This window comes from Acyrthosiphon pisum, chromosome X (assembly GCF_005508785.2).
Source record: "Acyrthosiphon pisum isolate AL4f chromosome X, pea_aphid_22Mar2018_4r6ur, whole genome shotgun sequence".
Taxonomy (NCBI): Eukaryota; Metazoa; Arthropoda; class Insecta; order Hemiptera; family Aphididae; genus Acyrthosiphon; species Acyrthosiphon pisum.
The window spans coordinates 75,560,705-75,575,228 of record NC_042493.1 but is presented as its reverse complement, the minus strand read 5'-3'; the positions used below and the strand labels follow the sequence as shown (position 1 = coordinate 75,575,228).

Sequence of the window (14,524 nt, the reverse complement as noted above, 5' to 3'; positions counted from 1 at the left end):
ATCACTAATCGATGCATTTTTTTCTTTGTGAGTAGTATCATGGAGTTATCATAGTAATTTCTTCAAGTGTATTACCAGTCAAAGTATTTTCATCTTTATTTATATCACTAATCGATGCATTTTTTTCTTTGTGAGTAGTATCAGGAGTTATCATAGTCATTTCTTCAAGTGTATTACCAGTCAAAGTATTTTCATCTTTATTTATATCACTAATCGATGCATTTTTTTCTTTGTGAGTATTACTAGTTAACATAATTATTTCATCACGTGTATTACCAGTATTACAAGCAATCAAAGTATTTTTATCTTTGATTATATTACTAGTCAATGTATTTTCATCTTTATTTATATTATTAAGCAATGTATTTTTTTCTTTGATAGTTTGAGTATTAGTAGTTAACATATTTATTTTGCCAGTCGAAATATTAGTAGTCAATGAATTTTTTTCTTTATGAGTAATAGTAGTTGATGGATTTATTTCTTCATACGTATTACTACTAGTCAAAGTATTTTTATCTTTGTTTATATCACTATTTAAGGTATTTTCATCTTTATTTGTATTATTAATCAATGCATTTTTTTCTTTGTGATTATGAGTATTACTAGTTAATATAATTATTTTTTCATGTGTATTACCAGTATTACAAGCAATTAAAGAATTTTTATCTTTGGTTATATTATTAGTCAAAGTATTTTCATCTTTATTCATATTATTAATGAATAAGTTTTTTTCTTTGTCAGTATGTGTATTATTAGTTAATGTAATTATTTCTTCATGTGTATAACTAGTCAAAGTATATTTATCTTCGATTATATTGCTAAACAATGCATTTTTTTCTTTGCTAGTTTGAGTACTAGTAGTTAACATATTTATTTTGTTATGTTCATTACTAGTCGAAATATTAGTAGTCGATGTGTTGGTTTCTTTATGATTAATACTAGTTGATGGATTTATTTCTTCATATGTATTACTACTAGTCAAAGTGTTGTTATCTTTGTTTCTATTAATATTCAAAGAATTTTTTTCATCGCTTGTATTAATTGTCTTATTCTTTATTTTTTCGTCTGTTAAAGTAATCGAAACATTTTTTTCTGTATCTGTATTTCTAAGCAAAGTACATTCATTCATTTGTTCATGATTTTTCTTCTTCTTACTAACAATCAAGTTTTGTTTTTTTGGCAATTTTTTCTTATGATCTTTGTTAAAAATGTTGATCTTGTCATTGAAAGAAGAACACCTTATACTATTTTCTGTCATGTCATTTTCAACACTATTCATGGCAATCTAAAAAACAATTAAATGTATAATTAAGGTTATGAATAATAACTTATAATCAATAAAATATATACATCAATATAGTCAAATTACAAAACAGTTCAGTGTTAATTACTTATTTTAATTAATTAATCATTTTTATAATACATGAAAAAATAACAATTTTTTAAGTTTAAAGTGAATTTAATTAACAATTATTAATAATTAATTTTATGATGCAAAGGCATTTCTTATGTTATAATTAAGAAATGTCTTTTTTTACTTAGACTTAATAACATTTAACTTATGTTTAAATGATCGTTACTTAAATACAAGGCATTTATTTTGTAAGAGACATCCAATCTTTTAGTAAAATTAGTAAAATAGTGAACTCAAATCAAAATTAAGGAGTATAAGCTATATTTAAAATATATATATTTATTTGTAAACCGCACATAAAGTATTTATAAAGCAATTTACTTAGCCTACTAAAAAAAAACCATGAATAGGCTTTTACTTAATTATTGTTTAATATTTCAGATTTAATAGTTATTTAATATTCAATAAATGGATTGACAATTCACCAATATTGTACTGATTCTTTGAGGTTGACAACAACAATTTAATTATTTTTGACATAATTTTATGTACACATTGCTAAAATCAGATATACTTTATTAATCACCATGCATGAATGTCACCGTTTTAGATATTACTTGGGGAAATAAATATATTAAGGTAAAATTAATAAATAAGTCAGTGATATATAACAATTGCCATTATGTAGTTATTAATTATATTATGGAGTCTTTGTATATTTTAATAAATAATGCCAATCGACACAATTTTATTTTACAATAGGTAACTACAACGTAATATTTCAATAAATATAATATTTAGGTAATTAAAAAATTATAATTATGACATAATGATTTATTACATAGGTATGTGATTTTATTTGTATTCACTTCATGCTTTACACATAAACAAAAAATCTACTTGGCCACCATAATAGTGCCAATTTATATCAGGAAAAGTATTATAAAAAATATATTTATCAATGATTGTGTATATAAATTTTTAAAATGTACAACTTTCTTGCAAACATGTAAGAAGTCTTATTTTGGTTTTTTAAGTTTTAAATAGATAAAATAACATATTAATATATTAAACTTTTTATTTAAAAATGCAAGCAGTTTAATGATATTGTTAAAATCCATGTTATTTTTATATTGAAATTACAGTAACTAATTATTTGAACATAATATGTAGCTATAATATATTAACGTGGCTTGGTGTGGCTTGATGTGAACACTCAACTGCTGAAACGCACTGAATGTACATAATGGCCAGCATTGCTAGTTCCCGGATGGGTGACCACCCAGGATTTTTAGCAACGATCTTTGCCACACATACCAAACATGTTTTTAACCGTTCCTCCCCCCATTAACAACTTACAAACAAACAAAAAAACCAACAGCTAATGGCCTAAGTTGCCGGGCTCAAGCTCAATAGAAAATTTATACATTTATATTTAACAGTAACAATACAAGAACAAGAATTTATAAATAATATATCTACTACATACAATTTAAATAACTTACTTTTTTTTGTTTACTTGTATTTCTTGTAATTCTAATTTTTGGACATTCAAAATCGAAACTTATATCCTTTATGTTTTTATTTTTGATTATTTGTTCACGTTCATCTGTGTGTCTATGTTCGTAAACAGGATCAGAATTCTACAGAAAAACATTAGAAAAAATGTATATATATATATATTTATCAATTATTGTGTATATAAATGATTAAAATGTATAACTTCCTTACAAACATTCAAGAAGTCTTATTCTGATTTTTTAAGTTTCAAATAGATGAAATAACATATTAATATATTGAACATTTTATTTAAAAATGCAAGCAGTTTAATGATATTGTTAAAATCCAAGTTATTTTTATATTGAAATTATAGTAACTAATTATTTGAACATAATATGCAGCTATAATATATTTAACAGTAAGAATACAAGAACAAGTTTTTATAAATAAAACATCTAGTACATGCAATTTAAAAAGTAAATAATTGAATGTAAATTTAAATAACTTACTTTTTTTTGTTTACTTGTATTTCTTGTAATTCTAATTTTTGGACATTCAAAATCGAAACTTATATCATTTATGTTTTTATTTTTGATTATTTGTTCACGTTCATCTGTGTATCTATGTTCGTAATCAGGATCAAGTGGATGATCAAAAAACTTTCGATTATAAGAAGTACAAAATGTAACAAGTTTATTATGTTTATCTTCTTCATCATTAATGTCAGCATAATCATTCTTTGGTTTAAGCATTGTATTGTTCAGAGCTAAATCCTCTTCACTAAAATTAATGTCAGCATAACCATTTTTCAGTTTAAGCATTTTATTGTCCATAGGTATATCTTCAACATTTAATTTAATTTCCATAAAACCTTTCTTCGATTTAAACTTGGTATTATTCCTAAAAAAAAATTTTAACTAAATAAAATAATCAAACATGTTTTAATCTTTTAAATTAATTTCCTAAATTTTTCATAAAAAAAACATCATTAAAAAATTACCAATAATTTGAAATTTTATAGGAAAACAATTTTAGTTACTATACATATTATCAACTTGTATTATTAATCTACCAAAATATTTTTAAGAAAGATAAATGTATTGATTCTACAATAATGTGTTTTTTTGTCTGCAAAGACACTTTTATAGTAGAAAAAATGCTTCAATCTTCATCTTAAATATATTTTCTGATAGGAAAGTGAAGTACATTTTCGAGACAAAAGTAAGGCAGTTCTCAGTTATTAAATCATAGTTAGGACAAAAAAAAAAAAAAAAAATAGGTAACCACTGCTATGCAATAGGTGTCAAGTGTATCTCATTATTGAGTAAGTCACTACCTATAATGTACCTATTTGTTTATAAAACTGTTTATATATATTATTATTTCTCGATTTTTTTATTATTTTATGTACTACGCATAATATGAGAAACCTCGAATTACATTTTTAATCTTTAGCTAGCTATAATATTTTTATAAAATTCATCTATAAAATAAATTTTAAATCTTCGTGAATTTTGCCTAAAATTGAACTTCAAATTAAAATGTCAATAAAAAAATTGCGTATATGTATTATGTACCTAGTATGTATTAAAATTGCAATATTAAGTTCTTATGGGAACCTTATATTAATTTTTTGAGCATCTCCACGAGCAAAAATGTATTTATCGATATTTATGAAATAAAACACAAAAAAACTTGAAAATGTAAAATGTCTATAAAGTATAAATATCTCAATAATAGTCTAAATATTTTGAATGATCCAATATATAAAAAATTCTAATTTAAAATTTAGATAACATTTCAAGTATCTACGGTTATTTGTTTTTGAATTACAACAAACTAAAAATTAACAATGTTTTGATAAAAACTGACTTTACGTAAAAATGTGGGGTTTCCATAATATTTTGAAAAGTACAGAGAATTTTGACCTCTCATAATACCTACCTTCCAACTAGATTCACTTTCATACCATAAAATATATTGACGTTGAAAATCATAACAAACAGTGTAATTATACACGAAAAACATACAATTGCTCAAAATCTACAAATAAAAAAACTGGAATACGTAACATAATTTTACGATGAAATAGATTTTCTTATGTTATTGTAATTCAAAAACAAATAACAATAGATATCTGACATTTTTGGCAAAATGTTTATATCAGCAATTTATATTATTGATGATGCAATTTTTAAAATTTCTTGAATTTTTTTGAGCTACCTAATTATAAACATTTGAAATTTTTTCAGTTTATATTTTTAAGTGTAGTTAGAATTTATGCCCTGTAAAATGCTTGAATAATGAATACAAGGTTAGGCAATACAACTTAAGACATTTGCATATTTGTCTAGAAAGTGCATATTGAAATTCTGATTAGATACAAATTTGATTCATAGTACGTATATTCCCAAAACACAAATTTTTGTTGCATAATTTTGCATTTTATTTCGTTTTTTTTCTTTTTTGTACAAATTCGCATATTTAAAGATTTGACAAACAATTTTTTATAGACTAACAAATGAATATTAGATATACGACAACCAAAATTCTAAATTTTATATCTTATGACAAAATAAATTAATTCATTAACGACTATTATTGTATATTGCTCCTAATGCACTTATGCACTCAACATTCAACAATAATATTATAAACTCTATAGTACCGAGAACTTTTAATAGTAACCGTCAACCGTGATAGTGCCCGTATTTATTTTTATAACACGTACTAAGATCCCCCTTTTTTTCTGACTACCTCCCTCTACAGTTATTGGTTTACACTTTTACTGTTTAATTATTGGTTTTTAAACAACCCATCACTATAATATGTAGTAACTACCTTATAATAATGAACAATGGTACATTTTTTCCGAGAACCGTTGAATTAAAGTTTTATTTATATAGATTATTATGAATTGCGGTGAGATAACAAACTTGAGTGGCTATAAAGTTTTACACTCTCGGGTGTGGACTGCACAACAAACCAGTACCTCTCATTTTATAAAAAAGTTGAATGTAAATCCACAATAATTTTTTATGATAATTAAATTAGAATTTTTAAATTTGATCTCATATTATTTACTGTAATTTGTATTATCTGGCGTTGCACGAAGATTAATGAAATTGAGATGGACATTAATAACTAATAAGTAACTTTTTTTTCGTACGTGAATCTAGTGAACCAATATTACAAGCAGAAATAAACGAATATGCGGTTAATATTATTAATATCGAGTAACCCTAAAATAATTGGTTCGATCTATTCAAATTTTTCTCGATTCGTTAAAATCGTAATTTTTTTATTAAATAAGACTCAGTCATACTACTTTTTACTTTTTATAATATATAATAGCTGTTACCTTTGGCTTTTGTTCTAATACTATTACGAACCATCCAGGATCCTAAATAATACATGTGTACAATTTGGTACCAATTTGTCAAAAACAATGGATTTGCATAATACATTAATACCTATGCATCATTAAGATACAACGTGACTACCTATCCATTATAATATCTATCTATAATTTCCGTTTTGATTTAAAAAATTGTCAATGGGGTTTTGTCAAAATCGATCGGGGATTTTTTTAATATATTATAAACCTCAACCATACACCGATCATATTATAATATAATAACTCAATAGGTCTTAGGTATTCAATTTTATACTTCTATAGAATAGCTTTATTAGCTTAAATGACAAAATATATTATAATACGGAAAATTATACCTAATTATTATAATAATATTATACTAACTATTTTATTATCTGAAACCAACTAATGGCAAACTGTACGGCTGTACGCCTGAACATTTTTTTTCTAATTTATTTATAAGTATAAATGAGCGCCTGAAGTTTAAATGTTGACAAACATGTATATTCATGTGAAAACAACGATTTTAGTTTTTATGTTATAATTCAAAAAATATTATGCGTAGAAACATTTCACTGTTAGTAGATTATGATTTTCTTAGCCCAACATGGGCGCAGACACGGGGGTTTCACATGGATCCTCCCATGACAGTTTTTTTGGATTCTGAGTGGAGTGATGAATATATTTATTTTACAATGATATGTGTTTTTCTTGTGCCCGTCATCATCTTTTAGGGCAGTAAAAATACATCGATTATCTACTTCAGCATATTTTTTCGTAAGAAAATGAATCTAGTTGGTATTTTGGGGAAAAGTTGACTAAAAGTTTTGTTTGGCAAAACTGAAAAATTCTCATTAGTTTTCAATTTAAGGGGAAAAAAAATAAGGAAAGAGATATTCACGCAAAACTAGTTTTCATCAAAGTCGATTTTGCTATTTGGTGTAACTCTAAAAAAAATAACCATACCGCATGAAATGTTCACAGAATGTTTATATTACCATTTCATACACACAATACTATTTTCAAAATATTTTGACTTTTTTTAAATTATTTCTTACAATCATTCCTATTTCCTGCTAATCTATTAGGTGATAAAGCCAAAATCCCAGAACTCAAAATGAATACTGCGACATCTAGATGAATTTAGTTCTATAAATATCTATCACTAAATTTAAGAAAATAATATTGTCAAGGGAATACAATATTCTTTTTATAATAAAATATTGTCTAACAAAGAAGTTATAGCTATATATGCATTACTGCATATGCATAGTATTAATGGCATCGAATTTGTTTTATTATGTGGTGCAAATTATATTATTAATTCTTAACCACCCCAACTACCTCCTCAGAACAAATTATTTACTTGGTATATTATGTATTAAACACACGGTTTAATCTAAAAACCCACCTGATACCCAGTACCAAACCTTTAATTTTAGTTGGTGCAATTGAACCAACTTTAGTAGGTAATGTAGGTAATTCTTTGTTAGACAATATCTAGATTTACTCCTTTTTAAATTTGGTTATAGGTCTTCAATCTCTAATATAATGATTATACCACAATTTAAATTGTTTTGTAATGACATTTTGCTATTAAATCCCACTGATAGGGTACCTATATGATAATTTTAAATAAAATATATAATCATATATTCAGCTTGGTAAAAATGTTGACAATTTGTAAAATTTGTAAAAAACTAATATTTAGCATACTTGAATATATTTTGAAGATGTAAGAATATTTAATCTAATTTTCATGATTCAGAATATATTGCATGATTTTCTGTAAAAAAAAAAATCATACAAAATGTCTTGTATTTGTTTGTTATTAAATTGGTAATGTTAGTCACTTATTTACTCCAAGTATGGTGTGAACCCGGCTTTCGCGTATCTATAGTCAATTATCACTATGATTATAAATAATAATCCATAATAGTGTTTCAAACTAAATATGTTATCATTTATCAATACTTGAAAAAATGATTATTTCAATTGTTTTGAAATACTTAATTTTTGTAAACCATTATCCGTATTCTAAAATAATTTACCATATTATGTAGATTATGTGACAGAATAAATTATGAAAATAAGTAAATAATTACCATATGAATATGGAGTATTTTAGGTTTAAAGATTTTTTGTGCATATTTTACCGGTCTTTAATGTAACATTAAGATAATAGTTTAATGTTTATCACTACATACTACAATTATAACTTTTAAACAACAAATAAATCCTCCTATTTATTTAGTATAGTAATTTCAAATTGTAGTGTTTGTACATAAATAATGCTCATAAGTAAGTCATTCTTTTTTCTTACATGGACCAATATTGCAAGCAGAAATAAATGAATATGCGGTTGAGGTTTTAATATTATTAATAGGGGGTAAGCCTAAAATATTCAATTGTTCAATTTATCATCTATACTTTCCTTGAATCGTCAAAATCGTTAGTGTTTTTTTTGATTCTGTATGCCTAACTGCCTCAGCCATACACTTTGCCTCTTATTTATAATAGCTGTTATTACCTGTGGCTTGTCCACGAAATACTCTTACAACCCGATCGTGGTCTGTGGTCAGATAATATCTGTGCAAAATTTAGTGCCGAATTGTCAAAAATTGTAGATTTGCATTATATCCGTTAAGATATAACCAGACTAAGTCTGTATTAGCCGACATTCTATTCTAATTTATCCATCTAACGTTTCAGTTTTGCTTTGAAATATTTTCAATTTTTTTTTGTCAAAACAATCTAGGATTTTTTTAGTGTATTATAAGCCTCAACCATACACTTTGCTTCTTATACCTATATTATAGCTTTTAGGTACTCAATTTTATACTTCTATAGAATAGCTTTATTAGCCTAAACAACAAAATATATTATAATAGAGAAAATTAAATCCAATATCACAATAACTATTTTATTATCTGTAACCAATGGCAACTTATAAATTAAAAATATCTAAGGTCATAAATATCCAGGAATAACCAATTCATAGAACAAAATAACCTAACCTATCCAAATAAAAAAAATTGTACGGACTTACACAATATTGCAGTAGACATAATAAGTCAGTTCAAATTAATTATAAAATAATAATAAAAAATTATAAACATTTTTTTTTAAAAATATTATAGTATGATAATATGTAACAGAAAAATTGGAAAAATAATAAACTAACAAATTACATTTACTACCTGCTTTATTTATTTTATTACTATATTATTAAATTTTTTAAAAATGAATAATGAACCTAATTAAAAAGTAATGTAGGTACTTAACTTATATTAATATTTTCTTTTTGAATAGTTTGTTTGATTTTTTTTTTTATTTGAATATATTATTGTCTAACGACTACCTAATACATTTGTTATTTTGTCTGTTGATAGTTTTATTTTATTTATGACAATACCAAATTTAATGAAGAAAGTAGTGGTACGGTATTTAGTTGAGTGCGAGGGGCGGCAAAGCTCCTAACAGGTCTGTTTTCTCCTCAATAGGCGCTTTAGATGCTTTATCCTTAATACTTTAGAGTTACCTATTTGTTAAAAAAAATAAACAGTTTAACATATTGTAGAAAAATATTCAATGTGAATTTTCCATGATACTATGACTAACCTAACCAGAGACATTCAACAGGAACTCAAACTTTGGCATTCAAATTTAAACTCAACCAAATTGTAGTTAATCATATTTATTGTTGCTCTACATCTATCATTATCTTTATTATTGATTAATATAATATAATTTGTTTTTTTTTGTTGTATACTGTATATTTTAATATTTAATTACTTATTTGTTCATGTTGGAACTCAGCACCATATTATTATGATAAATAAATAAATAATAGCAGTTATGTCTTTAAACTAACCAATTAGTGAAATAAAAAATAACATTAAGTCCAAATCTAGGGCAGAACAAATCAATTGAAAATCATTTTTAATAAATTTGATACAAACCTATTCATACATTTCCCAAAATAATTAACTTCTTATAGTGTATATATATATATTTATATTGTAGTGAGTTGTTTCAATTGTATAAGTTTATATTTTTTATACAAGATACAAATACAACATTTATAGCAGTAGATGATAATGTAATATTGATGGGTAGATAGTCATCTTTTAGGTGTCATACAATAGACAAACATATAAGAATATAGAGATATTAAAGCCGAAGAAAAAGGTACTATAGTGTTTTACTGATATAGGTAGTTAGGAATTGCATTTATTATGTTATTATATATAACGTAAGTCATAACACAGTATAATATTCTAAATAACAATTCTTTTGTTTGCTGTAGTTTTAAAATTGTATTTGATAGCATAATTATATCATTGAATAATTTGATTGTATTATTAACAATAATTTATAGTAAAACAGTTTCAAATATGTATACCTACAATATTATCCTACATGTTTTATTGATTCCTGTATAGTTAATTAATTTATCATATACAATTAAACATAATGGTCGGTCGCTGAATCATAAATGATAAGGCAGTATGGCACATATTGCTATTATGTCTTTACATTAATCAATTATAAAATCAAATTAGCACGTATGTTTTGTGCAAATGAACAAAAATGAAATGCACACATATAATAATGTGGTAGTTATATGGGTCAACAATGTAGGACCATCATTAATAAGTAATCAAACTAAGACATAAAACTCTACAAAAATACAACTACTATTAGTTGAAAATGTGGTATTAAGGTAATGTATTTTTCCGAATGTTTTGGACAATATTTTATCCACTATTTTGTGCACAACTATAAACAATATACAAGCAATTAACATAATATTATGAAATGTTAAGATAATATAAAAGCATAATAGCAAATGAAATGTGAAAATAATATACAAGCATAATATTATATTAAGATAATCTATTTAATAAATTAATACTTTTGAAAATGGTATCTCTATCCTAACAAATTGTAACCAAACAATGATTTCAGAACCATCAATTAATAAAATTGAAAAATGTCATACAAGATGTAGGTACCTAATACTGAATACAAGTGGTAGTTTGTTTAAAAAATTTAAATATAAAATGTGATGTATTAAATATTATTTGAAGTCACTAATAATTGGAAAATTGCTCACCTGTCCTACATATTTAAGCTATTGTCATACAAAGCTATATACTTGATTTGTTCAAATAATATTGAATACAACTTATAGTGACGTCCATCTCTATTATGCCAAGTGGGTGTTTCATACATAAATTGTAGTTGAAAATTATAATTTATCATTTTGATAAAATACATGACTAGTTTTAGAGTAATTAATAAGGCACAAAAATTGAAGACAACTAAATTGGAAGTAATAGTTGATTTGAGATGATATAATTATTTATTATTGGAAAGAAAAATCTCACTGACTGCCCACATTTTATGTTATACAAATTGGTAGTTACGCAATCATTAATCAATAATACAAAGAAAAAATGATTATTAATGGTGTCCCGAAATAAAAAAAAAAACCAGGATAATTGTATTAATAATATTATACCTATTATACTGTGTTGTGAGAAATACTATTAAAAATCGAAACAGGAAATGATAATATTATAACGTAGCACAATGTTATCAATATTCTCCTCAATTGATAGGTTGAACACCAAGATTATGGGGAAATTAATGGTTTAAATTAACCCCCTTCCCCACCACTATGGAGGTATAATAATTAAATTAAAATAATATTTTAGTACATTATTATGTTATACACTATGTGCATGAATCGTGCGTTCGTATAGGTATGTACATTATATTATAACATATTATTTATATCTTACTGAAACTGGGTTGTTGAACGGAGTGCCAATATTTTCATTTTTAATTGTAAAATTGATTGAGCGTCGTCACCGTGTATATGATAGTGATCGAATTGAACAAGTTTTGGGTTATCCATATCTAGTGTCGATCGAATAACAGCCTGGCAGTTTGTGGAATAAACACGGTTACATTTCCATCGGATGTGATTTTTGCATAACTTGTGGTAATGGAACAGGTACCCTCTGTACACGATTCTCGGGTATTTATACGGCCTCAGTCGCCTGGTATCGATGAGTTCCAGAATTTGCCCCTCGATATGCTTCTCGATATTCTCCTCGGTATTCTCCTCGGTATTCTCCTCGGTATTCTCCTCGGTATTCTCCTCGGAATACTCCTCGGTATTCTCCTCGGTATTCTCCTCGGTATTCTCCTCGGTATTCTCTTCGATATTCTCTTCGATATTCTCCTCGATATTCTCCGACATGGTATGGCCGACTAATCACAAAACCTCCACCCGCACGAACGACGAGAGACGACTGATCGCCCGAGCGGCGGCAACCGGATCGAGGCGAACAGACGAGACTGCGCGCCGTGCAAATCAAGCCAATGGTGTGCTACAAGGCCGCTACCACCGCGGTCTGTGTTCTGTAGTTGACTGCATACAATATTTATCCATTTTTGTTGTGGTGGTGGTGGTGGTGGTGGTGGTGATGGCGGCCGGGGATTCGGCCTTGAGATATGGGTCCTAGTTTGCCAGCCAATATATGTGATACCTAGCGCCAGTGTGGGCCAGACGTTATCTCGCCCGCTGTCCGCACGTTATCGCCAGGATAATATAGCGACGGCAGCCGCGTCAGTCATAATATAATAATATAAATTATATTAAATTATATAATATTCCTGATTCCTTATTCCTTAATAGTAATAATAATAATAATAATTATTATTATTATTATTATCAAAGGTAGTGGGGGAACGAGAGGCCCCGTTCAACCGGCCCCTCAATGTACGTGGCCTGTCAACGTTCAAGTTTTAGTTACTATTCCATGAATATGGAACAGGGATCGATATTGACGTTCAACGACTGAACTTACGTTACGAATTTATGATTCACACGAATACACGATAGTTAAAATTATATTATTAAAAAATCGTCTCCGACTCCGCCGTTAATATATAATATTATTATCGCCGTGTTCATTATATATTCATTATATATATATATATATATATTATATATATTCATTACATAATATTATCGTAACAGTAGTCATTTCCATTGCACTGCGGTTTCACGGAAGAGGTGGTGGATGTTTTAGGAGGGTGTCCCGCTAGGGGTTGTTCACCCTTCACTACAACTGGGAACTATAATACTTATATTATATCACCTACGATGAATGCCAACATGGTTTTCCATCATTTTTGTCGTTCTCGTCGTTGGGGGAATTTATTCGGTCACTTATACGGAACAGTACGACGCCGTCGCAACGTATGTTCCCTATAGCGCATCAACACGTAAAAACGATGGAAGCGACGAAAATGTAGTTTTTGTTGATGTACTATAGACGTAGCCCTTCACCTTTCCTCTGCACTGCCATCTAAAATTGTGGGGTGATATGAAAATTGAAATTGTTGGTTGGTATTTCATTTCTCGGTTTCGTGAATGATCACACGTGACCTGACGTTTTAGCTGCGTGACCAATTATTAATTAATCTGAAACGACCGGTGCCGAGGCGGGATTTACTGCGACGCTCAACTGAAAAATGGAAAAAATACATTTTGGGAATTTATAATAATTACCGCCTCCTTTTACCTAATTATTGAATAATTTGAATATGTACCCCGTTCACCTTTACACTGCGCTGCCTTTTTGTGAGGTGAGATGCAAATTGAAATTGTTGGATGGTATTTTATTTCTCTGCTGCGTGACCAGTTTTGTCTGGAACGACCTGCTGTGGTGCTGGGTGATATTTGCTACGATGCTCAATCACTGGAAAATCGAAATTATACATTTTAGAAATATATAATAATTTCCGTCTCATTTTATCCGATTAATTTTTTTTATTGATCATTAAATACATCGACATTTAGGTCATTAGTACAAGGGTTTTGTTTTGTGTTAGGTTAGGTGTTATATCGTTATATCCATTTTTTTTTTATTTAATTAAATTATACAATTTTGCTTTATTTAAGATTAGAATTAAGTTGTTTGTGTCCTGTGGGGTTGGTCCAAGTGCTTGGCAGATTTGTTCGGAGATTAATTTGTTGTATCGGTTAATCATTATTAGATTATATCGATAATTTCTTAACAATATCACATACCATAATATTTTAAGTTACGGTTGCAATGACAATTAAACATTAACAAATAAATAAACAGTATTTTACAAACCAATTTTGGGTACACGACAAACAAATAAATATATATTATGTACAAAAAATATCAAAAAGCGCGCAACACATTTATGTATTTTTGGTTTGTGTCAAACTATGGGATATTTTG

At 27.0% G+C, this 14,524-nt stretch overlaps 1 protein-coding gene across 2 annotated transcripts; it reads right to left on the bottom strand.

Annotated features, from left to right (window-relative positions):
* Window positions 1-4: 4 nt before the first annotated feature.
* Window positions 5-12,781, bottom strand: LOC100574186 (GATA zinc finger domain-containing protein 14-like). 2 transcript variants are annotated; one of them, XM_016807449.2, is made up of 4 exons: window positions 12,041-12,781; window positions 3,364-3,754; window positions 2,860-2,997; window positions 5-1,285 (listed from the first exon to the last, which is right to left on the bottom strand). In XM_016807449.2, exons 1-4 carry the CDS (start codon window positions 12,502-12,504, stop codon window positions 38-40), a joined length of 2,241 nt encoding a protein of 746 aa, XP_016662938.1. In that variant the 5' UTR covers window positions 12,505-12,781; the 3' UTR covers window positions 5-37. The 2 variants fall into 2 exon arrangements, with proteins under 2 accessions (XP_016662938.1, XP_016662939.1); XM_016807450.2 differs by lacking the exon at window positions 2,860-2,997 and having other exon boundaries at window positions 12,041-12,780.
* Window positions 12,782-14,524: the final 1,743 nt, after the last annotated feature.